Source organism: Impatiens glandulifera, chromosome 8 (assembly GCF_907164915.1).
Source record: "Impatiens glandulifera chromosome 8, dImpGla2.1, whole genome shotgun sequence".
NCBI classification, from domain to species: domain Eukaryota; kingdom Viridiplantae; phylum Streptophyta; class Magnoliopsida; order Ericales; family Balsaminaceae; genus Impatiens; species Impatiens glandulifera.
Genome location: NC_061869.1, coordinates 5,651,978 through 5,679,699, shown reverse-complemented (window position 1 = coordinate 5,679,699; position 27,722 = coordinate 5,651,978). Strand labels below are relative to the sequence as shown.

General features: G+C 31.7%; 4 protein-coding genes and 6 non-coding genes across 13 annotated transcripts; 8 read left to right on the top strand and 2 right to left on the bottom strand.

Moving 5' to 3' along the window:
- Positions 1-713: 713 nt before the first annotated feature.
- On the top strand, positions 714-5,620 carry LOC124912391 (phosphomethylpyrimidine synthase, chloroplastic). 4 transcript variants are annotated; one of them, XR_007096664.1, is made up of 7 exons: positions 714-845; positions 1,459-1,753; positions 1,824-1,951; positions 2,254-3,080; positions 3,214-3,898; positions 4,215-4,280; positions 4,492-5,620. XR_007096664.1 is itself a non-coding variant. In XM_047453004.1 (6 exons), the coding sequence occupies exons 2-5, from the start codon at positions 1,461-1,463 to the stop codon at positions 3,892-3,894; spliced, it is 1,929 nt and encodes a 642-aa protein (XP_047308960.1). In that variant the 5' UTR covers positions 714-845; positions 1,459-1,460; the 3' UTR covers positions 3,895-3,898; positions 4,215-4,389. The 4 variants fall into 4 exon arrangements, 1 of the variants encoding a protein (XP_047308960.1); XR_007096663.1 differs by having other exon boundaries at positions 4,488-5,620; XR_007096662.1 differs by having other exon boundaries at positions 4,462-5,620.
- Positions 5,621-8,673: 3,053 nt separating this feature from the next.
- LOC124911966 lies at positions 8,674-9,206 on the bottom strand. Its single transcript, XM_047452511.1, has one exon. The coding sequence runs from the start codon at positions 9,140-9,142 to the stop codon at positions 8,861-8,863; it is 282 nt and encodes a 93-aa protein (XP_047308467.1). The 5' UTR covers positions 9,143-9,206; the 3' UTR covers positions 8,674-8,860.
- A 1,484-nt stretch (positions 9,207-10,690) lies between these two features.
- On the bottom strand, positions 10,691-14,418 carry LOC124911820 (sodium-dependent phosphate transport protein 1, chloroplastic). The gene is made up of 10 exons (XM_047452343.1): positions 13,954-14,418; positions 13,384-13,491; positions 13,155-13,310; positions 12,861-13,076; positions 12,561-12,770; positions 11,692-11,829; positions 11,505-11,606; positions 11,347-11,412; positions 11,181-11,265; positions 10,691-11,104 (listed from the first exon to the last, which is right to left on the bottom strand). Exons 1-10 carry the CDS (start codon positions 14,335-14,337, stop codon positions 11,007-11,009), a joined length of 1,563 nt encoding a protein of 520 aa, XP_047308299.1. The 5' UTR covers positions 14,338-14,418; the 3' UTR covers positions 10,691-11,006.
- A 5,104-nt stretch (positions 14,419-19,522) lies between these two features.
- On the top strand, positions 19,523-21,461 carry LOC124911473 (inositol 3-kinase). Its single transcript, XM_047451961.1, has 2 exons — positions 19,523-20,595; positions 21,044-21,461. The coding sequence occupies exons 1-2, from the start codon at positions 19,738-19,740 to the stop codon at positions 21,191-21,193; spliced, it is 1,008 nt and encodes a 335-aa protein (XP_047307917.1). The 5' UTR covers positions 19,523-19,737; the 3' UTR covers positions 21,194-21,461.
- A 1,515-nt stretch (positions 21,462-22,976) lies between these two features.
- On the top strand, positions 22,977-23,060 carry LOC124913491. The gene has a single exon (XR_007096737.1). It is a non-coding gene; the product is annotated as a small nucleolar RNA SNORD25 (small nucleolar RNA).
- A 330-nt stretch (positions 23,061-23,390) lies between these two features.
- LOC124913493 lies at positions 23,391-23,476 on the top strand. The gene has a single exon (XR_007096739.1). It is a non-coding gene; the product is annotated as a small nucleolar RNA SNORD25 (small nucleolar RNA).
- A 52-nt stretch (positions 23,477-23,528) lies between these two features.
- On the top strand, positions 23,529-23,670 carry LOC124913512. Its single transcript, XR_007096756.1, has one exon. It is a non-coding gene; the product is annotated as a small nucleolar RNA snoR136 (small nucleolar RNA).
- Positions 23,671-23,858: 188 nt separating this feature from the next.
- On the top strand, positions 23,859-23,942 carry LOC124913492. Its single transcript, XR_007096738.1, has one exon. It is a non-coding gene; the product is annotated as a small nucleolar RNA SNORD25 (small nucleolar RNA).
- A 36-nt stretch (positions 23,943-23,978) lies between these two features.
- On the top strand, positions 23,979-24,119 carry LOC124913511. The gene has a single exon (XR_007096755.1). It is a non-coding gene; the product is annotated as a small nucleolar RNA snoR136 (small nucleolar RNA).
- Positions 24,120-24,295: 176 nt separating this feature from the next.
- Positions 24,296-24,379, top strand: LOC124913490. The gene has a single exon (XR_007096736.1). It is a non-coding gene; the product is annotated as a small nucleolar RNA SNORD25 (small nucleolar RNA).
- The last annotated feature ends 3,343 nt before the right edge of the window (positions 24,380-27,722 follow it).

Sequence of the window (27,722 nt, the reverse complement as noted above, 5' to 3'; positions counted from 1 at the left end):
ATGTATCCAATAAGTCCTTGAAGTGCTCGTAAATACTAAAAAAAATGATTAGTTTACCGACAGACTCAACTAGTTTTTCTTAACAAATCTTAGAAAACGTTATAATAATAATATTATGAATTATACGAATCAGACGATAACGATCATTGAAAGTTCGACGATTTCTCTCTCAATCAGATAATCCATCAAAAAGATAATTGAGATGGTAACCCAAATATGTAGGCATGTCATATTAGTTGAATCAATTCAAACTTTTCAACAACTACCCAAAGACTCAGGCATGACCCAATGAATCCCGATAATACTTTACAAAAGATTCCAAATATTAGTCACCCATCGACAATACAAAAGTAAGTGAGCTGTCAATTCAACATCTCCGTGACATTGACACATACGACTAACCATAATACAACATTTTTTCATGCATATATCATTCGCAAGAATTTTACTGTGAATAATGTTCCATCTAAAGAACGAGATCTTGAATGAAATTTTTGATTCCCAATTTGTTTTTTCCAACTAGAATCATTGTAGCGAACAACTTTTAGCAATATTTCACATAAAAACTCTTTATGTTGTATAATGTATTTTTTTAAAGTTTTCTCTTAATTATATTAATATATTTTAGTTTAATTAAAATTATGATTAGTATAATTTTTTAACATTTTTGGACCACAAATTTATTTATTTTCTTTTGTTGGGGGCCTATTTTTCAGGGCCCACTCATATCTGATGCATATAAGCAGGAGATATACAAAGCTCTCACTCCACTCTCTACCTTCTTCTCTATACCATAGGATTTCCAGATAACCGCCGCTTGAAGAGATAAGATCGCCATTGCAAAGGTTCTTCTTCTATCTCAATTAATCATGAATGAATATGCTTAGATTAGATATATTCATACAAATCTCTCTGTAACTCGTTGTTTATACATGATATCTGCATGCATCAACGAACTAGATCTACAGTTACATCACTTAATCTGCTACGAAAACGAAACTAACACGAGATTGCAAAGAAGTTTCCGATTTACGATTCGCTGCTGAAATGCAGCAGCAGACACTGTTACCGCTTTCAATTGAGTGAATTAGTAATTTGATTCCATTTGATTGATATGAGATTTTCTAGATCTGACGTCGTTGATTAATTAGATGTTACGGATTCATGTAGTTTCTGTCAAATTCTAAAACGATTTTCGATAGGGAGAAGATATAGCCAGGTTTGGAGGGAATTGTAGAAGATTAGGAAGAAGATGAATAAGTCCTTGAACTTTGAGTCAAATATCAAATAAGTTATTAGACTTTTTTTATAGATCATTATTTTGTTAAACGTAGTCAGGTCCATAGTTTATTTATTGTTTTTCTCTTCAGATCTATAATTTATTATTCAAAGAACATTCTTCCAATGAAATCAGTTATAGATGATTATTCATATTTATAATTCTTCATCTTTATGCAGAGATGGCCTCAGCACAAGCGATATTCACGTCAGCTCTATCCAGTAGGAGCAACTGTTCTTCACTTTCAAAGCTCTCGAACAGCACTTTCTTATCTGGTTTTGACATTGTTGGGAGTGTGGTTATTTCAAGAAAGAACCAATTTATAAGCCCTGCAGCAACATTGACCTTTGATCCACCAACTACGAATTCGGAGACTAAAAAACAAAGGAAACACACAGTTGATCCTGCTGCTCCTGATTTCCTCCCACTTCCGTCTTTTGAACAATGTTTCCCTAAGAGCACAAAGGAGAACAAGTGAGCTGAATTGTCTGTTTATGTTCTTTTGTTTCAAACCCATGTTCATAAACAATCTTTTATTTAACAGGGAAATCATTCATGAACCATCTGGTCATGTCCTCAAAGTTCCATTCAGAAGAATCCATCTTTCTGGAGATGAACCGCATTTTGACACTTATGATACAAGTGGACCACAAAACATAAACCCGCGTGAAGGTAAACAACATTCTTGTGAATTACAAATAAAATTGTCCCTAAGTGATAAAAAAAGCTCTTAAGCTATCTAAAAACCCAACTAAGTAGTAAGTATACTTGAATATGTTCTTTCGTTTAGAGCAGAATTTACTCAAAGAATACTATATATATCGCATATTTTTATCTAACCCTCATCTTATTGTTAAATGTGTTCCTATTTTCTGTTCATTATGGGAATCAGCAGCAATTTCTTGTTAAATTTAAGAGTTTTGCACACCATTCAATAAACATTTGTTTAATTTCTCCGATACTAATGATAACAGGTCTCCCCAAATTGCGCAAAGAATGGATTGATAGGCGGGAGAAGTTAGGTGGAGAAAGGTTCACTCAAATGTTCTATGCCAAACAGGGAATCATAACCGAGGAAATGGCGTATTGTGCTGCTCGTGAGAATCTCGATCCCGAATTTGTAAGGTCTGAGGTTGCTCGTGGTCGTGCTATTATCCCTTCAAACAAGAGACACTTAGAATTGGAACCCATGATCGTTGGAAGAAACTTCTTGGTAAAAGTTAACGCAAACATAGGAAATTCTGCTGTTGTGAGCTCCATCGAAGAAGAAGTTCACAAACTCCAATGGGCAACCATGTGGGGGGCAGACACTATCATGGATCTCTCCACTGGTCGACACATCCACGAAACCCGAGAGTGGATCCTCCGCAACTCGGCTGTACCTGTTGGCACGGTTCCCATTTACCAAGCACTGGAGAAAGTTGACGGAATTGCAGAGAACTTGACTTGGGAAGTCTTCAGGGAAACTTTGATTGAGCAAGCAGAACAGGGTGTGGATTACTTCACAATCCATGCCGGTGTTCTGCTTCGATATATTCCCTTAACTGCCAAGCGCATGACTGGAATCGTTTCTCGTGGAGGGTCCATTCATGCGAAATGGTGCTTGGCTTATCATAAGGAGAACTTTGCCTATGAACACTGGGATGATATTCTCGACATATGTAATCAATACGATATATCTCTATCTATTGGTGATGGGTTAAGACCCGGTTCAATTTATGATGCTAACGATACTGCTCAGTTTGCTGAGCTCTTAACTCAAGGAGAATTGACCCGCAGGGCTTGGAAAAAGGACGTGCAGGTTTTTTTCAATTTTTCTTTTTATTAAGATTAGCAGTATCAAATGTCTAAGGTGGAAATTCTCATACTAGCTTACTACAGTGAATTCAAAATTGTTTTATTTCCCCAATTTAATGCCATTCTAAAAATCTCAGGTTATGAATGAAGGACCAGGGCATATTCCACTTCACAAGATCCCTGAAAACATGCAGAAACAGTTGGAATGGTGTAACGAAGCACCATTCTACACACTTGGGCCATTAACAACAGATATTGCTCCAGGTTACGATCACATCACTTCAGCAATTGGTGCTGCCAATATCGGAGCACTTGGAACAGCTTTGCTTTGTTACGTTACCCCAAAAGAGCACTTGGGCTTACCCAATAGAGACGATGTGAAAGTGGGTGTTATATCGTATAAGATATCAGCTCATGCAGCCGACTTAGCGAAATCCCACCCTCATGCACAAGCTTGGGATGATGCTTTAAGCAAGGCTAGATTTGAGTTTAGGTGGATGGACCAATTTGCATTGTCTCTTGATCCTATGACTGCTATGTCTTATCATGATGAAACTTTGCCTTCCGATGGTGCTAAAGTGGCGCATTTCTGTTCGATGTGTGGTCCTAAATTCTGTTCCATGAAAATCACGGAAGATGTGAGGAAGTATGCTGCTGAACATGGTTATGGAGATGCTGAAGAAGCACTGATAGAAGGAATGAATGCCATGAGTGCAGAATTCTTAGCTGCGAAGAAGACAATTAGCGGCGAGCAACATGGTGAAGTTGGTGGAGAAATCTACTTGCCTGTAGAGTATGTCAATTCCATGAAGAATTAAAAAGGTCAGTGTTATATTTGGCATCTCAAAAGTAGAAGTACAAGTTAAAAAAAAATATATCAAAGAAAATAGCATATATGGTTACTTGGTTTTGTGGTGGAAAACAGTTTTGCTGAATTGCATCAAAATCACGTTTTGCTATCTGAAACCCTTGAGCAAAAACTTAACTAAAAGTAATTTGAGCAATTTTTACAAGTTTAGGAAGCAAAATGAAGATTTGATGATCATCTTGAAAGTTTACTTGAAAGAATTTGATTAAAAAAGGATTTACCTAATAAATTTGTCACGATTTTAACAAAATTCATTCACGATCTTTGCAGGACGAGGGGTCAGGTGGGACATGAAAATGGTGCAAGCAACAATGAAGTTATTAAGAAGAAACATGGGTGAGTGTTTGTTCTTTCTTGATAAAGATACTACAAAGTGTTGTCCCCCATGTTTCGAACTATTTGATCAATAATTTAATAAGCACTTTGGTGTAAGTAGTATTTATATTGGTTTGTTTCATATTATAATGTTATGGTATTTGTTCGGTTATTAACAAGAAACTAACAAGAAACGCACCAGGGGTGTCTGCATCATCATCTGCTTAGGCAGGTTGGTCAGACTGAGAAAGTCCCTTTGAACCTGAACAGGATCATGCCTGCGTAGGGAGTGTGCATTTTCTTTATTTTCTTCTTTGCAGTGATCTTCATGTCTCTTTAACAAGAAAGGAAGGTTCTGACTCGTGAAAGCAGTCAGAATATGGCGAATATATTCTAAGGTATTAATTAACCACGAAATCCCAATTTAGCTTGTTTGGAAGCAACTTGATCAGAAGTTGCTTTTGTTAAAGCTGTTTAGTTTTGTTGTTAGAGTAAGATCAGAAATAAGGGCATAAACACTAGTTATGCCCTAATAAAGCAAAAGATTTAGAAAACCTAGTTAATTAGGATGTTGAGGAGGTTGGGACATGAAATTGATAATTATGCCAAAACCCAAAATGTTGTTTTTTGGAGATTCAGTCTTAGCTATACGCAACCTTGATTGATCCCGATGAATCTTATAGTTGAGGAAAATGTAAAGTGGTAGATTTTTTGGAAAGTAATATTTTGTTACTATCGTCGTCACAATCACACTAAACAAACGTGATTTTGTTTGAAAAGTGCGATTGAACTATTTTTATTGGAAAAAAAAAGGATTGAAATACAGATTTTGCATAGATCATACATTTTTTGTCAAATAATCTTTATTTTATTTTTTTTCGATTTTTGTCGATGTGACAAAGCTCTCTAGAAAAGAGTGAGGAGCTATAGCTTATCCTAAATATTATTTGGTTTATTTTGGCTAGAGTGACAGAAAAATCTGTATGATATGAAATATGGATAAGTTTATTTAGGCCTAATGAGTTTTAGGACATTTAAGTGTTTATTGTTGTTAAAAATTACGGAACGTACTACTGGATAATAGAGTTTAATAATTTAAAATTTAGAAAAATTGGTAAGCGTAAAATGATATTTTAAATAGAAGAATAAAGTGATTGAAAAGATTTAAGTGATGAAGAAGAGGGGAGAAAAAATCAAATTTAATAAAAAAAACAATTATTTCATTATTATGTTCTTAACCAATGATGGATGATATTTGATGTCAATGGACAAGGCTTTGATTTGTATCATATTTTGGGTTTTGAATCTAGCTTTCCTACTCTTTTTTGGGTAATATTATTTGTACTAATGTTATTTTTTTTTAATTCGTGTGTGAAAACTAGAACTAATGTTACTAGTCTCTACAGTAATGTTCTCAATTGCCCATTGATCTAGATGACTTCTTTTGATTCTTTTGAATGAATTTTGGTGAGAATTGGTATCAGAAACAAAAACATTTTGTTAAAATGTGTTATTTAAAAAGTATTGTGCAGCTTATACATTTTTCACATAATTTACACTAAAAAGTTTAATCACACTTTTATTTTAATAATTTTTAAATTTCTATGAATTTAAGAAAATTAAAAATTTAATTTCCAGTTACCATTCATTTTCTCTAAAGTGAAATGATCACAAAAGAAATTTGTAGTTAATCTTATTAGAGTTTAAATTATCATTCTTATTTTTTATATGGTTATCTCTTCTATTTTGTGGCTTCACAGTATCTTTAATGTTATTTCTTGTGTGGCTTTGAATTTGTTTTTTTTGTTGTTTTTTTATAAATGATTTGAATGTGACGATTTGAACACCATGAAGACATGAATTACTACGCTTAACCACTCTGACCAGGAGGGTTTGGTTCGGTCAGTGTATACACCAAAATGTATAATCAAACTCGGGTTCGGTTTGTTGGTCGATTTCATTAGTTTGCCGATAATTATTTTTAAATAATATAATTATATATAAATTTTGTTTTGAAAAAATGTATTAATTATGTATAATATATATATATATATATATATATATATATATATATATATATATTTTGTGGTAGTTTATTGATTGAGAATTTAATTATTAAAAAAAATATATATCAATTATGACTCATAAACTAAAAGGTCTTCAAAAATCAACAATGATTACGACAACGATCAAACATATCAATAGACTTCAGCAGCGGACTTTAACAAACTTTGATGACGTAGGATGACATAGGGTGTAAGAAAAATGGAACCGAAATGATAAAAATTCGACCAAACTAAGTTCTAGTTGGTTCATAATTTTTTATAACGATCATGGTCGGTTTGGTTGCCGATTTATATAACTAAAAATTAACGATTTAATCTACGATTTAATAATTCTCGTAGATGATGAAGATAATGTTATTTTGGTTCATTATTCAAATTTTGATAAATACATATTTTATGTTTTTTTTTCTTAAACTGATCATTTTTATTTACTTAATATTCTATTATATTTTCTTTCAAGTTAAATAGTTATTTTATTATTTAATTTTTTAAAATTTTATTATAAAACTCAATTAGTTTATTATTTTATAAATATTTATTAATTTTTTTTATAAAATTTAATTAATTTTTTCACTTTAGTTTATTATATTATATATTTGTTATTTTTTCAACAATTAAACTGATAAATCGACATTTTAAATAACTCATATCTTGTTAGACCAATAAATAAAGTTGAGGTTATAGTTAAAGTAGCTAATAAAAAATAACATAATTAGTTAGAGTAAGAATGAAGGAACTAAATATAATAAATTATTTATATACATGTGTTTATAAGGACAAATCATCATTAGTTTGGGGTTAATATTGAAGCCTCAAACATAGATAATGTCACCCCACTGTCACTAACTCAAACATAACGAGGCAACATGTATAAGACAAGCACTTCAACCAAACTAATAACTTATTCATTCTTAGAAAAATGAAGAAAAAACATAATAATAAGCTATGGAGTTGAAAGTCATAGACTATGACAGTAGCAAGAACCGATTTTATAATCGATCAAATCGAACCGACTTTTAACCGCCAACCGACAGATGAAGATTTTGAAAAAACCGACACCAACGATTGGGATGAATTTTTTGGTGAAAAATCGACCTAACTGATCCGCTTACACCCTACCCGGACATGGAGAAAATTGTTTATGAATTGTTTCTCCAACATTAAGAGCGTGTGAATATAATATTAGAGCTAATCATAGATAAGACAGTTGAGGTGTTAAAACTATTGTATCCATAGTATTTTCCAGAGTATAAATTTTTACAAGGCTGCCTTGAGAAATTCAAGTTAAGGCATGGTATCAAATCATATAGCCGTTTCGAAGAAAGTGACTTAGTCGACACACATAACATGAAGAAGAAATTGGAGTCTATAAGGGATTTTTTTTTTATCAATTTCTTATGAAAGATGTTTTTAATATGAATCGTTAATTTATTGATATAATAATATCTCGCTAAATTAATAAAATATATTGGTCCTAATATTATAAATTTATAGAGGTTTTACTGTATCTTTAAATAAAAAAAATGCTTTGGGGTTGAAACTTAATTTAGCATAGTCTTTATTTCTTATGTGTGTTCGCAATATAGTTAAAATCGAGAATTTACTTAAATCGTTAGTACTTGTGATTCGTAAAACTAAGAATTTACATAAAATCGTAAAAATTTAATTTGAAAATATTAGTTATATAACAATAACTGATTATTCTCATTCTAACCGTTTCAACAACATGACCGATAATCTTTTCTTTGAACAATATCATCCAAATGTGAGGTATATAATTAATTATTTTATAACTAGTCAATTTTACAATTTTATTTATTTAAACATAAAATTAATAATAAGTAAATAACATTATAAGAACATTATTTTTATAAAATTAATTATATGAATTTATTTATTTGAATAAATATAAAAAAAACGTAAAATAGTATAAATCGTAAAATCAAAATTATGAATAAACTCTAAAATCGTAAAATCTTAATATTATAAGTTTAAAATAGTAAGAGATTATGTATTTAAGAGTTTACTTAAAATTCGACTCATTAATCTTCTTTATCAATTGTAAAGTTATAAAATTTGAAGAATTAACTTGATAGGACTCGTGGTTAATTAGTTTTTATTAATTTTAAATATATATTTAAAATTTAAAATAATAATTCAAAGTTAACACAGAAGTGACAATAATAAACAAATTAAAATAGCCAACAAAAAACTAAAAACACAAGATCTATCCATCTAAACATCTCAATGTTCCAAGTTTTAAGGTTCATACATTCAACTAATAGCAAGTATGTATATATTATATACTATTCCCATTATTAAAAATGTGAACTCATGAAAACAAGAAATGCAAGTATAAATTAGGATAAATAAAACCCAATAAATTAAAGTGGCAACACATTATAATAAATTTTAGAGAATTATTTATAAATCAAGTGTAGCAATTATCATATATGAAGAAGAATAATAATAAGTAGATAACATAACATAAAACCAACCAGAGAAACGACAGAGAATGAGAAAAAGATCCCTTAATTATTCGTTCTTAGCAAATAGGCCCCCAAAGCCGCCGGACTTCTTCTTTGGAGGTACAACGACGGAATTCTTCCGGCCACCGGCGCTTCCGCCGGAGTTCTTCTCCTCGACCTTCTTAAGAATCGGATCTGTCTCAAGCATCTGTTCATCTTTGGTCAAGCTTCCAAGTATAAAATCCAGTAGACTCTTCTCCTCACTGGCACCGGAGCTCTTCGCCGCCGTCGCTGCATATACTCTTCCGGCGCTCATCGCCGGCGAGAAGAAAAAGTTCAATGAAGCCATTAATTGATTAATTATTTAGTGAGAGAAAATCTTTCTGTGATGATTGGTTGGATTTGAAAGAATGGGGGTGATGATAATAATAAATAAATAAATAAAATAAAATAAAGTTTATAAGTGGTGTGTGGTTATGTTTTAGTGAATTATATCAACCGTTGGATTGAATTATGCCTATCTCATCCAAGCGTTTCCACCACGAGTCCTCCACAAGTGTCTTATCCTCATTTTTCACCACCTATTTATGGGTTTATTATTATTATTTTTGCAAAATTTACTAAATTCAATATTTTGTTTTATTTTCTTCAAGTTACATTCTATTAATATAAATAATCATAAAGTTAGTCAATGAATATTTTGTTGTTGTAATGTTAGAAATGAAGATTACAAATATATAAATTATATATCGAACTAATATTATGATTATGTGGGAAATTTGACGGAATGTCCTTAAAAAGACCATTAAATGCGTTGGTGACAACGCATAAATTTAATTGTGCAAATGAATACTTCAAAATATTATGATGAAATTACTCTCATTACGTAACGCGAAGGGCAGAATCGTCTCGCGAAGGAAAAGCCACTGAACAATCCAGAATGATCGTGCCCTTCGCGTTACGCAACAGGATAATTTCACATGTTTTTTCTTCACGAGACGATCCTGCCCTTCACGTTACGTGACGTGATAGAAGTAATTTCATCATAATATTTTGAAGTAATCATTCGCGCAATTAAAATGCATTTAAGACCCTTTTTATGGTCATTTCATCAAATTTCCCAATTATATAGTGTAAGATTGAAATACATTAATATTAAATTATTTTGAATAACACAATGATAAAGAGTCAATATGAAAAAATTATGACGATTAGAAATTAAAATTTGCATGTATATTTGATTTTGGCTACATAATTTAGTTTTTTAGTTGGAACTTGGAAGCTCGATGAATTTGGTAATTTTTTTTTTATATAAGATCAAATTTAGAATTTGACAGAGTTATTGCATGATTTAAGAAGGAAATTATAAATGATTTTTTTTTTAATCTAACACAAACAATATAAAAAAACAATAGGACTCAAAATGTTCACCAAATATACACCAAACACAATTGTTTTAATCATTTGAAAAATAACAATTAATTGAAATATGTGGTTATTGACTAGGTGCTTGAAATTGAGAGGAGTGATTTTGAGTTTTATTTGTTCTATATTTTTTAATTTTAAATGTTATCTTCCTTTTAACATTTTAAGAGGATGAAATAAACTCTTGTACGTAGAGATGTTCATAACCTCAAATAAGACCAGGCCACCAAATTTACACAATTGTTTAATTAAAAATAGCTAATTATAATAATTTATTAGTATAAAATCTTAATTTTTTTAAATATTTCGGTGAAAACTCGAACCTATTACTTTAAGAACACAAGTTTATCTCAACTAAATTAATTAATTTTTAATATTGTATGAATATCTTTTATCGTATCTTGAGAGTTCAAGTTTCTATATTCGATAATTTACAAATAATTATAAATTTTAATGGCAGGAACATGAGATGAAAATAAACCAAAAATATGTACTATATTTGAAAAATTCCATAAAATATTTATTGTGTTGTTTGAATAGGACTTAGCTAGCCATATATACACAATATATCAACATAATTTTGGTAAACCAACTATCTAGTTTTATGTTCAAATCTTCTTCTTCGATCTTCAAGTTAAGAATAAGTCTCCTTGACTACTTGATCAACAAACGAGATCCTCTTGAGGGCGAGTTTAGTTCATCTCAGATACTACGCCATTTGATTAAGTTTGCCAAGTAATTTCACATTCCAAAATTGGTTTAACAATAAGCCAGGTCTGTCTGCATTCCTAATCCACTATTTTCTCACCAGTTGAAAATAAATTCCAGATCACTGTTCCAACCAGATATAGACACACTGATACCTCGAATACATTGTCCCAAGAACCTGAAATTTAAAAAATAAGTAAATAAACGAACAATTGACCCGTGTTGTAAAAGAATGTTTAAGAGAGGAGGCAAACCATGTTGCAAGATGTAACCAGTAGCTGCAGTCCCAAATACACCCGCCAATACTCCTGCAGTATTCGATAGACCAAGTAATACTCCCTGCGCAATAAACACACTTTTTTCTAATAATCTGATATAAGACTCGTCAACATTAAAAACTAAAACAAAAAAGTTACTCACAGAATAGCGAGGAGCGATATCTTGATGGTTGGAGTATAAACCAGATTGCGAAAATGCATCAGTTCCCTACATTTTTATGTTCAACCAAATAACAAATTTATCTCAAACATACTCAATTCAATTCCAGCACTAGTAAAGAAGAAGGAGAAAATGCAAACCTGACTGCATGCCATGCATAAAACAGCCATTGCAGGAGAATCGATGTGGCTCAACTGGGTCAGAAAAAATGCAGGCCCAAGGAATCCAATCGATTGCATTATCTACAGGTAAACCAATTCATCAAATAACAATATTTTCATTTTATCTATGAACAAATAAACAGAAAATAGGGAGTTGTATTCGTACCTTTCGAACTAATGTTACTGACATACCATTCTTGACAAGAGTGTCAGCAATCCATCCTCCAAGATTTGCAGAAAATGCCATGGTAAGCCATGGTAATACACATATCAGTCCAGATTCCGTAAGATTGAACTTCAAGACCTGTTGTATCATTTTAAAACATAACTTTTTCATGTCATTTCTTAATATGTCAATTAGCTAGTTTCACTATATGTCAATAAATAATATATTATCATCCAGATATAGATCATCGTATAGCTCAACCTAGAGCTTCTTCTGTCCATTTTTATTGTTGTTTGAATTTGACCATATTTAGTACTCCATGTACAAGAATGTTGTGATTTGGGTAACTAAGGTTATTTGGATTTAATATAAATAACTCATTATCCTCATCATCAATCATGTCATCATTCAAATCATCAACTGACATATTACAATACCATTTCTTTATGTTTATACTACAATTGGAATTGAAATTTTATTTCCAATTCTATAAGAAATTAATCAGAATTACAATTAAATTATTTTGTTTGGAAAAGTCATGAACTTATAATTCCGAAGTAGTAAGGTGGAATTGAAAATAAAAAATCATACATTTCAATTTCAATTCCAATGGATTTTGTCTTTTTTAAGGATTCGTCTTTCACGCCCTAATAGTTCACATCATTATGAAGCTTAAAAGTCTATCTTAACCATTTGTGGTGTTCTTGTAATTCATGACCCAAATTATCTAAAGTGAATTTTTAATTAGAACTAATTACCTTGTCATAAACTTTGAAAAATGCAAACCCTAAACTTAAAACTGACAGTTTAAAAGTTCCTAAAGAAATTCCATAAGGTAAATTACTATAACTAATAGAATTTTTAATTACCTGGTGATAATAAGTTGGCATCCATGTGAGAATGATGAAAGTGCCCCAGTTATGACAAAAATGGCACACTATCAAAGCCCATACTGGTGGTTTGGACAATATTAATCCCCATGGGATAGTTTTCACAGGTTCCTTATATCCACCTTTACCAAGAATTAACTTCTTCTCATGAGGCTGCAGCTTAGGATCATCAAGAGGTGAACTGTATGCCTACATTTCCAAAATCAATGAACAACTGTTAAAAAGAAAGCACAGAGAAATCATCAAGAAGATAGAAATCAATACAATACTATACTATACCTTGTTTAGCCATAATGAAAACCAAACAACTCCAAGAGATCCAAATGAGTAAAAGACAGATGACCAACCAAACTTGTGTATTAATAATGGCGAAAAGGCTAGACCAGTGACAGATCCAAGATACATTCCACTGTAAACCAATGCCAATGATCTACTCCTTTCTCCAACAGGAACCCATTTTGACAAAATATTGTTCATAGCTGGCATAGCAACACCCTGGCCATAGATTCATTGTAAGAATCATAACACTCTCATCACTAGTACTCATGATCAAATTCAATTTAAGCACCTAACCTCGCCGATACCCATGAAAGCACGAACAACAAGTAAGAAGGGTAGGCCAAGCTTAGCAGCAATAGGTGTTAGAACTGTGGCAATAGACCACCATACTACACCAAATCCTAATACAAGCTTTCCACCCACTGTATCTGCCCAGATACCTCCAGCAATCTGCATTCTATATCTGTTTAATTGAATTGAATTGAACTTTGCTTTTTTCCATTTCAATGTATTGTAATACAACCTGAGTAAGAAGGTATCCCCAGAAAAATGAAGACTGTATTAAACCAACTGTAGTTGGACTCCAATTGTACTCTTGTGACATTGGTAGTATCGCAATACTCATATTCACCTGCCCAATAATGTAGGTCATTTTACATTCTTAAAACCCTTTTTTTAAAGCAAAATTTCCCATCCAATGACCTCAATCATCAAGAATTGCCATTATCGACTTGAAAACATTACTATTGTAACGGGATGTATGAGATAACGTAAACAATAAAGAAACACTAATGTGGTTCACCAAGATTAAACTTGACTACGTTCACAAATTTATATAACATTGGATCCCCGAAACACTAACTGATAGCAAAGACTTAAGCTTTTTATCATAATACTTTCCTGGTTATATTACCCTAACAAAATATCACATTTCCTTATTTCCTTAAATCAATATTACACTCTTTTATTCAAAATTCTCTTTCTTTGCATCATCCATTCAAGACATCACAAAAATACTTTCTAAGTTCTAATCATGCAAAATACAAGCTATTAAAAGTTAAAAAGCATTAAAAAGAGAATGAAGAAAACTTACTCTATCCATATTGCAAAGAAGAAAAGCAGAAAAACAAAGGACGACTATAACCCATCTCCTAGGGAATTCCTCCCACCACGGAGGCGCAATAACGAGTTCCAAATCTCCAACCCCGTCGTCCGTTAGCACAGATTCTGAAACCGAGTCAATATTAACATCAAACGGGTCCGATTTCACGGTTTTCGCGCTCAATTTCAAAAACCCTCTTCTAACCGAACAAAAATGGGAACGATCTAGAGAAAGGAAAGGGAAACGGAGATGAAAATGTAAGTGAGAGTTGGTGGAGTTGATTTCAAAGGAAGATGTCTTCCTGGAATGGAAATTGAAAGGAGAAGAGTGAGATGGAGGAGGGATGAGAGAGAAGAAGAGAGCTCTTGCACTCATAGCTTGAAGAATGATTTCTCAGTCGTTTGAAGCTATGGAAATTCTTGAGAGAGCTGGTTATGGAAGTTTCAGGTGGAGAATTTACAGTGGAAAACGAAGAAGAAGATATTTATGGAGGGAGATGATTATAGAGATGACACGTGTTCGGTTATTAATAGAGGATTTTTGTTATAGAAGATTTTAGTGGGCTCCATTCCATAATTCATATCATGCATAAATCTATTATTTTAGGGTTTGTTTGACTCATAAGACCAAATCACATAATAATAATAATAATAATAATAATAATAATAATAATAATAATAATAATAATAATAATAATACTTTTTTAGACATTCCTAAGACCACCCACAGAGGTTGTCAAATTTTTTCATTTAAAACACCTCTTTTAACATCCACTTTTTAACATGTCATACAGTAGCGCGTGTTATTCAAAGTATCAAAATTACTTTTTCATTTTCTCTCACTTCCACATCATTTAAACATATACATAATTTCATTTTTTTTAACCACAAACAATATTATTCATCACTTGATAAATCAAACATACAAATATTATTTTGGTTCGAAGGTTGTATATTTGGGTTTTGAGCTTGATTTGGGAAGTAATTTAGAAAGAAGTTGTAGTTTTATGAAGGATCCATGAAAGAGTTTGAAGATTTCAAAAGAAATGTGATACAAACAAGGATGATAATACGGTAGAAAATTTCTGAAATTTTTTGGTGTCCAAATGACACAAACCAAGTCTCTATTTATAGATCGTGAAAAATAAAAAATATTGATATAATTTTTTTTTTATTGATCAATTATTATTAAAATGTATTTTTAAAATAAGAAAACTAAAATCAAAATGTACATATTATCCTGGCACATCTCATTGGGCCAAACAAAATTTGACACCCATGTCAAATTTTGACACCCAAAATTTGACCCCCACTTTTGCCCCTGCTGCCTCCCACCCTCCTATTTTGACACCCAAATGACACCCCAAATGCTCCCCTGCTGCGGCTGGTCTAAGTATAAAGAGTCTTTAATTTGACCTTCTTAATTAAACTTTAAGATATATATAATTTATTCAGTATCATTCAAAAATATATCTTTAAACCTTAGTTTAAATTTTAAATTTTCTCTCTTATTCGCTGCGTGTCTCTATTATTTGTAGGGCTAAAATGACCGTATTTCGTCAGTTATACTGAAATACAATCTCCTACCCGATTTGTATAATTCAATTTTATGCGAATCGCTTTATATTTTCTAGTTGGAACAGTACCATTTGATTGTCACTTTAGTTTTAACTCTAAATATTTTAACGACAACAGTTTACAAATTCACTTTATATTTTAAATTCGCTTTTATTTTTCTAGTTGTTCCCGGGTAGATTTAAAATTCTGACTCTGCTTCTAATGAAGACGATAAGTTACTATTAAACTTATTGTTTTTGTTGTTAAACTAGACTTTAGGGGAGTTGGATCAACACTTGGCTGAGCATTTGATTTCTCATTGCTAAAAAATTCAGATGTTCTAAGGAGATGGAGCTTCTTGATTCCAATACAGGTTATAGACATGATCGTGGATAACTAATTAAAGAATGATTACCAAATACAGAATAATTGATTCACTTATATTGTAGTCTATGTGAATTGATATTATTCTTTTGGGTTGTTTTGGTATTGATATTTTTTTTTATCATAATTAGAACAAAATCTATATTTATATTACTAAGGCTCTTCTTGAAATGTGCATGCCATAATATATATATATAACAAAAGCTCTAAAATTAAGGACATTCAAATAAAATTGAAATTAATGTATTGGGTTGTTATTTCATAATTTAGAGAAATATATTCTTTATAAATATAATCCAATGATATGAAATAGCTTATTGGGAACATGAGTAAACATTCAGGAACATAAACACTAACACACTATAAAAGTTAACTATAGTCATCTTAATGGACTATCGTGTAAAATAAGATAAAAGAGACAATTCCATCGCGAAATTTTAGATATTGTATTGAATATATTGCTGAAATTTTAAAGAAATACAAAGAAAAGTTTTATTGTTTAGAAATGATGATTGAGGACAGACTTAGAGACAACATTGATATTCTGTTTATTATCATATATGTTAATGCTTATAATTGTTAACATTGAATATATATGTAATTACATATAATATCCATCATCAAACACACTACTATCGACGACTAAGAGAAATGGAATCATTGAGAGCTAACTATATATTGACAATTACAAACAAGGGCAGTAGATTAAGAAGCCTTCTTCGATTGTAATTGTAATTGATTCTGTTTGGCTTGGGTATGTATGAGTTAGTTCCCCTTTTAGATTGAATATGAGATTTATGACATATGGAGGACTTGAATTAGAATATTTGTGACTGTTTTTATCCAAAGTAATAGAAAGATGGAGAGAAGTGAAATTAGTAAACATTAATGGTATTTCTCCATCCCAAAAAAAGCAAACATCTATCTTCTTGATGTTTTTCTTCTCTTCATAAGGAAGGCAAATAAGAAAACAAATAACATAAGTATCTGAATTGAGGGTGAAGCCTTAAAGGCTATATGGGAAGAGCATAAGGGATGAAAGAGTTGAGATTAAATAAGTAAACTACATCGTTATTAAACATTTTGAAGTATGGTACAAGGAAGGATATATGATGTGTAACAGCGCATAACCGGTCATCGAGATACTAGCCACCCCAATAATGCAAAAATAAGTGAATTTTCGATTTCACTTTCTCATGACAAATATGACAATGACTTACAATAATACAATATTTTTTTTTATAAACGTATCATCGGTAAGAATTCCACCGTGAATAGTGTTAATCTAAAGAACGAGATATTAAATGAAATTTTTACTCTCAAAGTTTCTCCTAACAAAAATCATATAAAATTATCTTAACGAACAAATTGTAACAATGCCCCATATAGAAATTATTCATTATTTGTTAACGCATAACGTCTTGTTAAGACGAGAACTCTTGTTTGCGTCCTAACAAAAAAAAAACTTTGTTATGAAAAACTCTTTGAAATGTTTAAGTTCATTCTATATATAATTCAGTTAGCGAAACCACTAAATTGATGATCAAAATGTCATTAACGGTTGCATTTCTACATATGCAATGGAAGCAAACTCAAAATATAACGTAACTAGACTTTTGACATTACATCAAATGTCGTCCAAAAGAACTGGTCGAAAATTCATCCCTCACACTAAATCTGAATTGTTTGTAAAAACTCTTCCAAATAAAATAAATTTTCCTCCAACTACAGTATAGTAAATATTTAGACATGTTGGTGAACCAAACATAACAATTTTATCCATACACAATAGGATAATTAATGCCCAAATATTTTTTAAATATAATGATAATATAAACTAAGGGTGTAAAAAAAACCGATCAAACCGTTTAAACCGGACCGAAACCGTTCAAACCAAACCGAACCACCTAAACTGAGTTCAAAAATCGGTTCTGATTTGACTAAACCGAGCTATATGGTTCGGTTGGTCGGTTTGCGGTATCATAATCCATCGGTTTACCGACCGAACCGAATATACTGCTTTTTATATAATACGATTACGTTTTGCATTTTTCTTTGTATATTAATATATAATAATATATTATAATAATAAAATAAATGATGCTTCAGACTCTTCACTGTTCAATGTCAACCTACCAAATCTTATCCGTTGGCCGCTGCAACCGGCAAACTCAACTGCTCAAGCTGCCTCTGTTCTTTTTTTTATTTACAATTATACCATTTTTTCATTGATTTAGTGCTTAACTATATCTCTCACTAGTTTAAAAAAAAGATTTGTACTAAAAATGCTGAATTCATCATTCATTTTCAACGTCGTTATAATATTACAATGTTAATCTCTATTTACACATTTTCTCTACCGAATAACTTTTTAAATCTAGCTTTTAGCCCTCATATTTAAAGCTCCAGTTTCTATTTTTCAAGAATTAAAGACGAAATCGAGAATAATAATAACTAAATGTAAGAATAAAAACTTCGATTATCCATTTTCATTGTTGTTTAAGACTTTAAGTTCAATATTAATCTTCGGAGTTGAGTAAAAGATATATATATATATATTTGATTTTTCTTCAATGCCATATGTTTATTTAGTTCATAATAGATTTTGAGACTTTAAGTCATTATTTTAAAGATTTTATAGTATAGTAACAGATTTTAAGTATTTTTTATAATTATTTGTGTAGATTTGATAATTGTGTTTTTAAACCGACCAAACCGATTTTCAAATCGATCAAACCGACCAAACCAAAGGTTTCAAATTTAACAAACCGACCTCAACAGTTTGAATGTGCATTTCGGTCAATAAACTAACCAAATCGAACCGCTTACACCTTTAACATAAACAATAATGGTAATAAATTATTATATTTAAAAAAAATGACTTGTTTTTTATTTTTAATATTGAAATGTTTAATTTCAATATTATTAGGTAAAACACCTTCAATATATTTATTTTTTATTTCTAACATTGAAATGTTTAATTTCAATATTATTAGGTAAAACACCTTGAATATTATTTGTTCCCATTATGATGTGCTAAAACCTAATAGTGTGTTGAACAAATAATTTTAAGTTAGATAAACAGAGGGTTGGGTTAGATTGGGTAGATTAGAGTTAAGTTTATTTTTTTAATGGAATCCTCATTTTATACTAAATAGTGTTTAAGTTAGATAAACAGAGAAAATAAATTAGTAAAAACCATTCAAAATCACAATTTTTAGAGTCCAGATAAATTAATTAATGAAGTAAAAAATAAATTATTCTAACATCACTTTATGAAACTTACAATTTATTAGTAAAATCCTTTTCTAATCTTAAACAAACAAAAAAAATGTAAAATTTATTCTATTATACAGAAATTATTAAGTTTTAAACCATTTCAAAGAAATCAGAATAAAAAAACAAAAATCCAGAATTGAAAATATAACACAAGTTAAAGGATGAATTAACATATTTCCCACAAAATAATTTTGAATAATTTTTAATGATAAGAATATAAATCCGCCAATTTTTACCGCGTAATCACCACGCAGCCTCTATGTACGTGAAAAATTACCAACCTCTCCCTCTCTCTCTGTATCTCTCTCCACTATAAATGGCAAATGTCTCCCATGGCTGCCGCGCGTCATCTCTCTCTCGACGGCAACAACGTTAAGCATCTTCTCAAGAACACAAATTGAATCAAACCCATCAAAACCCATCACAAATGCGTTCATTTTCCATATCAATTCCGTCGGAATCCTAAACCCAGAAGAATCTTTATGCACTGATGAACGAACCTCGAAGAACACGATCAATCCTTCTTACCCAATAATCAATCTCCAATATATTCACAATGGGAAGCGAAAATCGAAATCAACTTCCTCCCGTTCGTGGCTTGATTGTCGGTAACTACTGCCACGATGTTCTAATTCGAGATGATGCCGTAATCGCCGAGAGCCTCGGCGGTGCAGCTTCATTCATCTCCACCGTGCTTGACGGCGTTTCCGTTTCAATTTCCTCTTCGTATGTATCGAAAGTTGGAAGTGATTTCTCTTATTCTGTTATGCATGCCCCGATTGTATCGCCTTCTTCGTTAACTACTCTTTTCCATGCCTATTTCTCATCCGTTTCAACTGAGCGGCAGGATCGTATTCTCAAACGGGTCCGCGCATGCGATCCGATTCTTCCATCTGACCTTCCTTCATCGAGTTTTAGTTTCGGGATGGCTGTTGGGGTTGCTGGGGAGATATTACCGGAAACCCTAGAACGAATGATTGATTTATGCGACGTCGTTTTTGCTGATATTCAAGCACTTATTCGTGAATTTGATCCGATTGATGGGACAGTGAAGCTAGTTCCTTTAAAGAATACTGGGTTTTATAGCTTGCTTCCTAGAATTGGGTTTTTGAAGGCTTCGGCTGAGGAAGCTCCTTTTGTTGATGTTGATGAGGTTAGGAAATTATGTTGTGTGATTGTGACTAATGGGAAAGATGGGTGTACTGTGTATTGGAAAGATGGTGAGCATAGGATTGCACCTTTTCCTACTGCTCAGATTGATCCAACCGGTGCTGGTGATAGCTTTCTTGGTGGCTTTACAGCCGGGCTTGTTCAGGGACTTTCTGTGGCGGATGCTGCATTGGTAGGCAACTTGTTTGGTTCTCTTACGGTAGATCATATTGGACTTCCCAAGCTCGACTTGAAACTGTTACAGGTTAGTGAAATCAATGTGCATTACTTGAGATGATATCACTTGGGTTTTGTTTGTTAAACATTCTTACATTGATGATCAATCATGAATGGGGCTTGATCTAATCAAGATGTGAGAAAGAAAGTAAAGAAACTCATAGAAACAATGTTTTTTGGTCTGTGTTTCTAGTTAAGATCCCATATGTCACTTTGAGACAAAATGGTGTTCTATTTCTACATTGATTTTCAATCATGAATGGGGCCTGATCTAACCAAGATGAGAGAAAGATTCATAGAAACAATGTTTTTTGGTCTCTGTTTCTGGTTAAGATTCACTATATCACCTTGAGATTAACATCTGGTGTTCCATCTATGTTTTTTGTTTTCGATTATGTAATTGATGTTGCTGCCTTATGGGTTTGAACCTCATATATCGATGGTAACAAGAAAACTGTTTGTTTTGTTCTTTCCAGAGGATTAAAGAAGAATTGGTGAAAAGGAAAATGGGATGCAGTGAAGTTCATGAAAAGCAACTTGACAAGTTTGCAAAACCATCAGGACACCAACAGTTTCACACATCCCTTAGTGCTGTAAAATCAATAAAATCAGAATCGGCCAATTGATTTTAGGAAGGTAAATGACAGGCGATCTATGACGAAGCAATTCAATCGGGCAATGTGAATCATTCTTGAGTTAGGTATCATGATGTTCCCTTCGATTGGGCAATGAGAATCATAGTTGAGGTGTCTTGATGTTCCTTCTTCCTCTTTCTTTTTTACTATAGATCTTGGAACTATCTGTTTTAGGTCTTAATTCTAAATTAATAAAGACATTTCAGTATATGAAATGATGTTATATATTATTCTTAATCTAAACAATATCTAAGTTTTAACATGAGTGTCTTGATAGTTTAGTTTTTATCAATTTTGGATGGTTGGTTTAACAATTTACATAGAAATTAAAAGTCTACAGGTAAAGAGATCCTACTTAAATTCATTGGTTCTTCCCCAAATTTTCATTCACACAAACAAGTTTATATTGTATAATATTCTAATAATATATTATATATGATCTATTTGGTTCATGATAAAATATTTTCTTAGACTATTTTTTTTAATATAAATAAACTATCCACACAGCATCAATCTCTTATTAACTTTAGTTTTTATAATATTTAAAATATTAGTTACAATTTTTTTTCTCTAAAATATTATAATTAATATTCATAAGAATTTTAAGTTTGTGTCATAATTATAAACCATACATTTGAGTTCAATGTTAAGATTACAAATTCAGATAAACTTGTTAAAAAGTAGGTTAGCATATTGTTTTAACCTTCAGTGAATCTATATTTAGTCTAATTAATGGTATTCGTCACAATTTTCTTAACTTTTCAAAGACAATTATTCTCGTTTGAAAAATAGTTTAGAACTTAATTCGATAATAATATCTTGAACACTAAAATTAAAAAATAATAATAATTACATCAAAGTTTGTTCACTTTAGTTTTTAAGCAATCAATATGTCTCACATTTCTACAATTTACTGAAATAAGTTTTTATTCGGAATCACAAACCATCGAATGTCAAAGTAATTTTACACATTGATGCGTAACAATTGATTTTAAATTATCATTCCGATGGGCAAGTTTTAGAATGTGCACTAATTTGTATACAAGTTTATTTTAGTTGTCATTTTGGTTGCTTAGTTATCGTAAAATTGATAGTTATTATTTTTTCTCTCAAAACTTCACTTTATTCTCCATTACCAAAGTCATTTTTCTATTTTTATGTGCCTCTTGTTTAAATTTTACAAATTTATCCCAAATCCAATTATAGCCTAACTAACTGTGAGATCGAACCATATTCATTTAATTTTCTAGATTGTAACACATTATTCATCTAATTAAAATAATATATTTCACAAAAATAGCTTATAAGGAAAGTTGAAACAAGTTATGCTGGGCTGGGCTGGGCTGGGCTGGGCTGAGCTATAATAAACGTTCGCTTGTTGGTCCGGGTCGATTTACAAAAGCCCGCGCCGTTGCCTAAACCCTAATTCTCTATCGTCGATCTCAGTATAAATAAGACTCGCCTATTTGCTTACCCTATCACTTGAGTTTAGGGTTCTTCAGTGGCTAACTACATCCTCTCTTACATAGGTATTTTTGCAGTTTTCTTCTCCATTCTGCATTGATCATTTATCGTTAGTTGTATTTGTGTTTCTCGAAAGCTTCTTTATCTGGTTGACGAGATAAATTCAATACTCGATCGACTCGTTCCCTTGAAGCTAAATGAATCTGTGTTGATCTTTCTTTATATATATCTCCATTGATTTTCCTGCAATTGAGATCGATTGGCCAACTACACTCCATTACTAGATATAATTATGAATTCAATGTGATTTTGGAACGATGATGAGTCATAGCAGACCTGTAATGATTTGCGGAAGTGATCGCAATATTATGAACATCTAAGGGACTGAGTTCTACTGAAATACTTCGATCTGTTTTGTTCATTCATATACTTCGATTTGGCGTCTTACATAGTTAGATCTTCAGTTTTCCTCTACAATCTTCACTTCTTCATCCATATCCATTAATCAGTTATCGTTAATTGTTTATATGTATATCTAAAGCTTCTTTATCTGGTCGACGAGATTCATTCAGTTCTCGATCGACTCGTTCCCTTGAAGCTAAATGAATCTGTGTTGCTATGTCTTTATATACATCTCCATTGTTTAGTTTCAATTGAGATCGATTGATCAACTACACTCCATCACTAGATCTTCTTACTAATCTCATGAATTTGATGTTAATTTTGGAACGATGATGAGTCAAAGCAGACCTGTAATGATTTGCGGAGGTGATCGCAACATATTACGAACATCTAAGGGACTTAGTTCTACATTTTCGTTCATTCTTAATTGTTAACTGCTCTTGATTCTTGATTCGTGATTCGTGCTTCAGTTTGTTGAATATATTCAGCTTAACATTGCTCAATATGTTGAGCAACAGTTATCTGAAGCTAGATAAATTGATCCCCTCGCTATCCAGTTTTCTAATCTAGTTAGATCATTCGGACGTTGGGGAACTATATTTTGATTATTATTATTATTATGATTGTTCAAAGCTTCTTTATCTGGTCGACGAGATATATTCAATACTCGATCGACTCGTTCCCTTGAAGCTAAATGAATTTGTGTTGCTCATTCTTAATTCATATCTCCATTGTATAATTTCAATAGAGATCGACTGTGCAACTACAATCCATTGTTTGTTTATTAATTTGGAACGATGATGAGTCATAGCAGACCTGTAATGATTTGCGGAAGTGATCGCAACATTATGAACATCTAAGGGACTGAGTTCTATTAATTTATTCATCTGTTCTTGATCATATCTTATATGTGCTTCGATTTGTTGAATATGATTAGCTTAACATATGTAAATGTGTTGAGTAATGGTGAATTGAAGCTATAGAAAATGATCCCCTCGCTATCCGGTGATTTGATTTAGATGGATCATTTGGACGTTGGGGAACTATATTTTGATTTGTGATTTTTGTGAGAGCTTCTTTATCTGGTCGATGAGATTGTTCAGTTCTTGATCGACTCGTTCCCTTGAAGCTAAATGAATCTGTGTTGATTGTTCTTTATAGATATCTTCATTGGTTAGTTTCAATGGAGATGGAATGATCAACTACAGTTAATTTATGTATGTTTTGTGGAGCGATGATGAGTCATAGCAGACCTGTAATGATTTGCGGATGTGATCGCAATATTATGAACATCTAAGGGACTGAGTTCCACAGCTTTATCGATCTGATTAGTCTCACATGCGGGTATAAAAGAGTTTTAATTATGCGGATAACAATATTATTAAAATTATGAATTATATGATTTAGGATTGAAGTCAACAAAATTGTTTTATACAATTCAAGACAAGTCTTTAAAATATTTTCAAATTATAAAAAATTCTAACAGTTCTACAAATTGATTTTATGAATAAACTGATTGAATCAATCATCAAACCCATCAAACCGATTTAACTGCTTATAAGCCTACCCTACCTGTTACAACATTATATTCTAATGAGGTCTAGCTCCTTTAAAATCACCTGAGATCCTCTGCTACCATCTTATCATGCTACCATGTTCCCCTCTCACAAAGGGAGGGGTAATATGGTAAATAAATAAAAGTAGTGATATTACAACAAATTTTGATTTTCGTATTTGTTATAATTATAAAAAAAATGTTGCTGAGATTTCATCCAAGCTTTGCTATATATATGAATAACATTGAGTTATTTTATTATAGATTTATTGATTTGACTTATTGTAATAAAGGGTCAAAAGACATTATCAATTCATTATATTTTGACCAATATAAAGAAATTCTAAACTATCTAGATTTTGAAAACATAAACTTCTGATTTGTAAAATGAAAAATATTTGGAATATGGGTCAAATCAATTGGTATTGAACAAAATGAAATCGAAGTATAAGAGTTTGTTGGATATTAAAAAATGAGGTATGATAAACCCAACGAAGGGTTAGCGAAAGTAAGGCCACGAATCCTATGTGGCCTTGCCAACTAAGAGAGAGAAAAAAACAAAATAAAAAAATTAAATATTTCAGTTTCCCCTCTTTCTTCTTTCCTCTCTTTCTTCTTTCCTCTCTTTCTTATTTTCATTTATCACTTTCGGCGAACCCCGATTTCTTCTCTGGCGATTTTTCTCTCCGGCATCCCCGACTTCTTCTACTTTCTTCATCTTCTTTTGATCGAAAATGGTAAGAGAACTCTTTCGTGTATGTTCACTTCATTGTCTGCCTTCGTGTTCACTTCATACTATCTTTTCAGGCTGGTGGTCCAGGTACATCTCCATACAAGACTTCAAAATCTCCCAGATCTCAAAAGACAAGGTAAATAACATTTTCTTTTTTAGAATCGTAGATCATTTTAAAGATTTGAAGATCGTTTAGCTTTTTGCGGTTAGGGTTAAGGATTTTAATGATTTTAACGATAGAAAACTATGATTATTGTGTATTTGCTGCATTATGAGTCCGGAAATGGATGGTTTAGAGACCCGAAAGTATGATTGTATAATGTTTGGCTGTTATGGGTCCCAAAAATGTGATTTCGGGACCCGAAAGTATGATTATATAATGTTTGGCTGTTGTTATGGGTTTAGTTGCAGAACTAATTTCAATTAGGTTGTAAGAAAAATCATTTCTGGTCCCGAAACCACTCATTTCGGGTCCCGAAACCACTCATTTCGGGACCCGAAACCACAAATTTCCAAAAAAAAAAAAAAAAAAAAATTTTTTTTTTTTTTTTTTTTTTTTGCCGTTTCGGGTCCCGAAACTACTCATTTCGGGTCCCGAAACTACTCATTTCGGGTCCCGAAACTACTCATTTCGGGTCCCGAAACCAGCTTTTCTGGTCCCGAAACCAGCTTTTCTGGTCCCAAAACTAGCATTTTTTGTCCCGAAATCACCATTTTAGGGTGATTTCAAACTCCGAAATAGTTTCTATACGATCTTTTATGGCTATTTTATTTTTGTATAAACCAATAATCTTATTATAATGTTAATTTGATTTGTAGGTCATGTATGAAGATCCAAATCTTCTTATTGATCAAGTTAATGAAGAAATGAGATTATTTGAGATCTCTCAAATTGTAGGTTGTATTTTAAATGTGATATAAATGACAGATTGTAACATTGTAAATAAATGTTTAATTATGTAAATTTCTAGTATAATAACATTATCTTCAATTATTTTTGATTTTCTAAGATTCATTATAATGTTTCAGATTAAAAAAAATTAAAAAAAAGTGTCCCAAAATCACTCATTTTTGGTCCCGAAACCACTCATTTCGGGTCCCGAAACCACTCATTTCGGGTCCCGAAACCACTAATTTCCAAAAAAAAAAAAAAAAAAAAAAAAAAAAATTTTTTTTTGCCGTTTCGGGTCCCGAAACTACTCATTTCAGGTCCCGAAACCAGTTTTTCTGGTCCCGAAACCAGTTTTTCTGGTCCCGAAACCAGTTTTTCTGGTCCCGAAACCAGCATTTTTGGTCCTGAAATAACCATTTTAGGGTGATTTCAAACTCCGAAATGGTTTCTATACGATCTTTTATTTCTATTTTATTTTTTTATAAACCAATAATCTTATTGTAATGTTAATTTGATTTGTAGGTCATGTATGAAGATCCAAATCTTCTTATTGATCAAGTTAATGAAAAATGAGATTATTTGAGATCTCTCAAATTGTAGGTTGTATTTTAAATGTGATATAAATGACAGATTGTAACATTGTAAATAAATGTTTAATTATGTAAATTTCTAGTATAATAACATTATCTTCAATTATTTTTGATTTTCTAAGATTCATTATAATGTTTCAGATTAAAAAAAATTAAAAAAAATTAAAAAAAAGTGTCCCGAAATCACTCATTTCTGGTCCCGAAACCACTCATTTCGGGTCCCGAAACCACTCATTTCCCAAAAAAAAAAAAAAAATGCCGTTTCGGGTCCCGAAACTACTCATTTCAGGTCCTGAAACCAGCTTTTCTGGTCCCGAAACCAGTTTTTCTGGTCCCAAAACCAGTTTTTCTGGTCCCAAAACCAGCTTTTCTGGTCCCGAAACTAGTTTTTCTGGTCCCGAAACCAGCTTTTCTTGTCAATAATCTTATTGTAATGTATGAAGATCCAGATCTTTTAGAACTCTAATCTAAATCGATTCAGCAGCTAAACCATAAACGTTAAACATAAATATTGATATGACAATCATTTCGAACGGAAGATAAACGAAAGAAAGAAAAAAGACTTTATATTTCAATCGATCGGAAGATAAGAAGTCGATGAAACGTTTCAGTAAGATCGACAGTGGGTTGGGTTTTGGGAAATGGAAACGAAAAATAAAGAGAGAGATTGTCGTGGGGGTTTTGGTTTTGGGAAAAAATAAAACGTTTCATTAACAGAAGAAGTCTTACCATTTCGATCGATCGGAAGAGAAGTCGGTGAAAATGAAAAAAGAGAATCGCCGGTGGGTTTAGGAAAAATGAAACAAAAGAGAAAGAGAGAGAATGAAACAAAAGAGAGAGAAAGAATAAGATTTTGGTTTTGTGGGGAAATAGAAATATAGAAA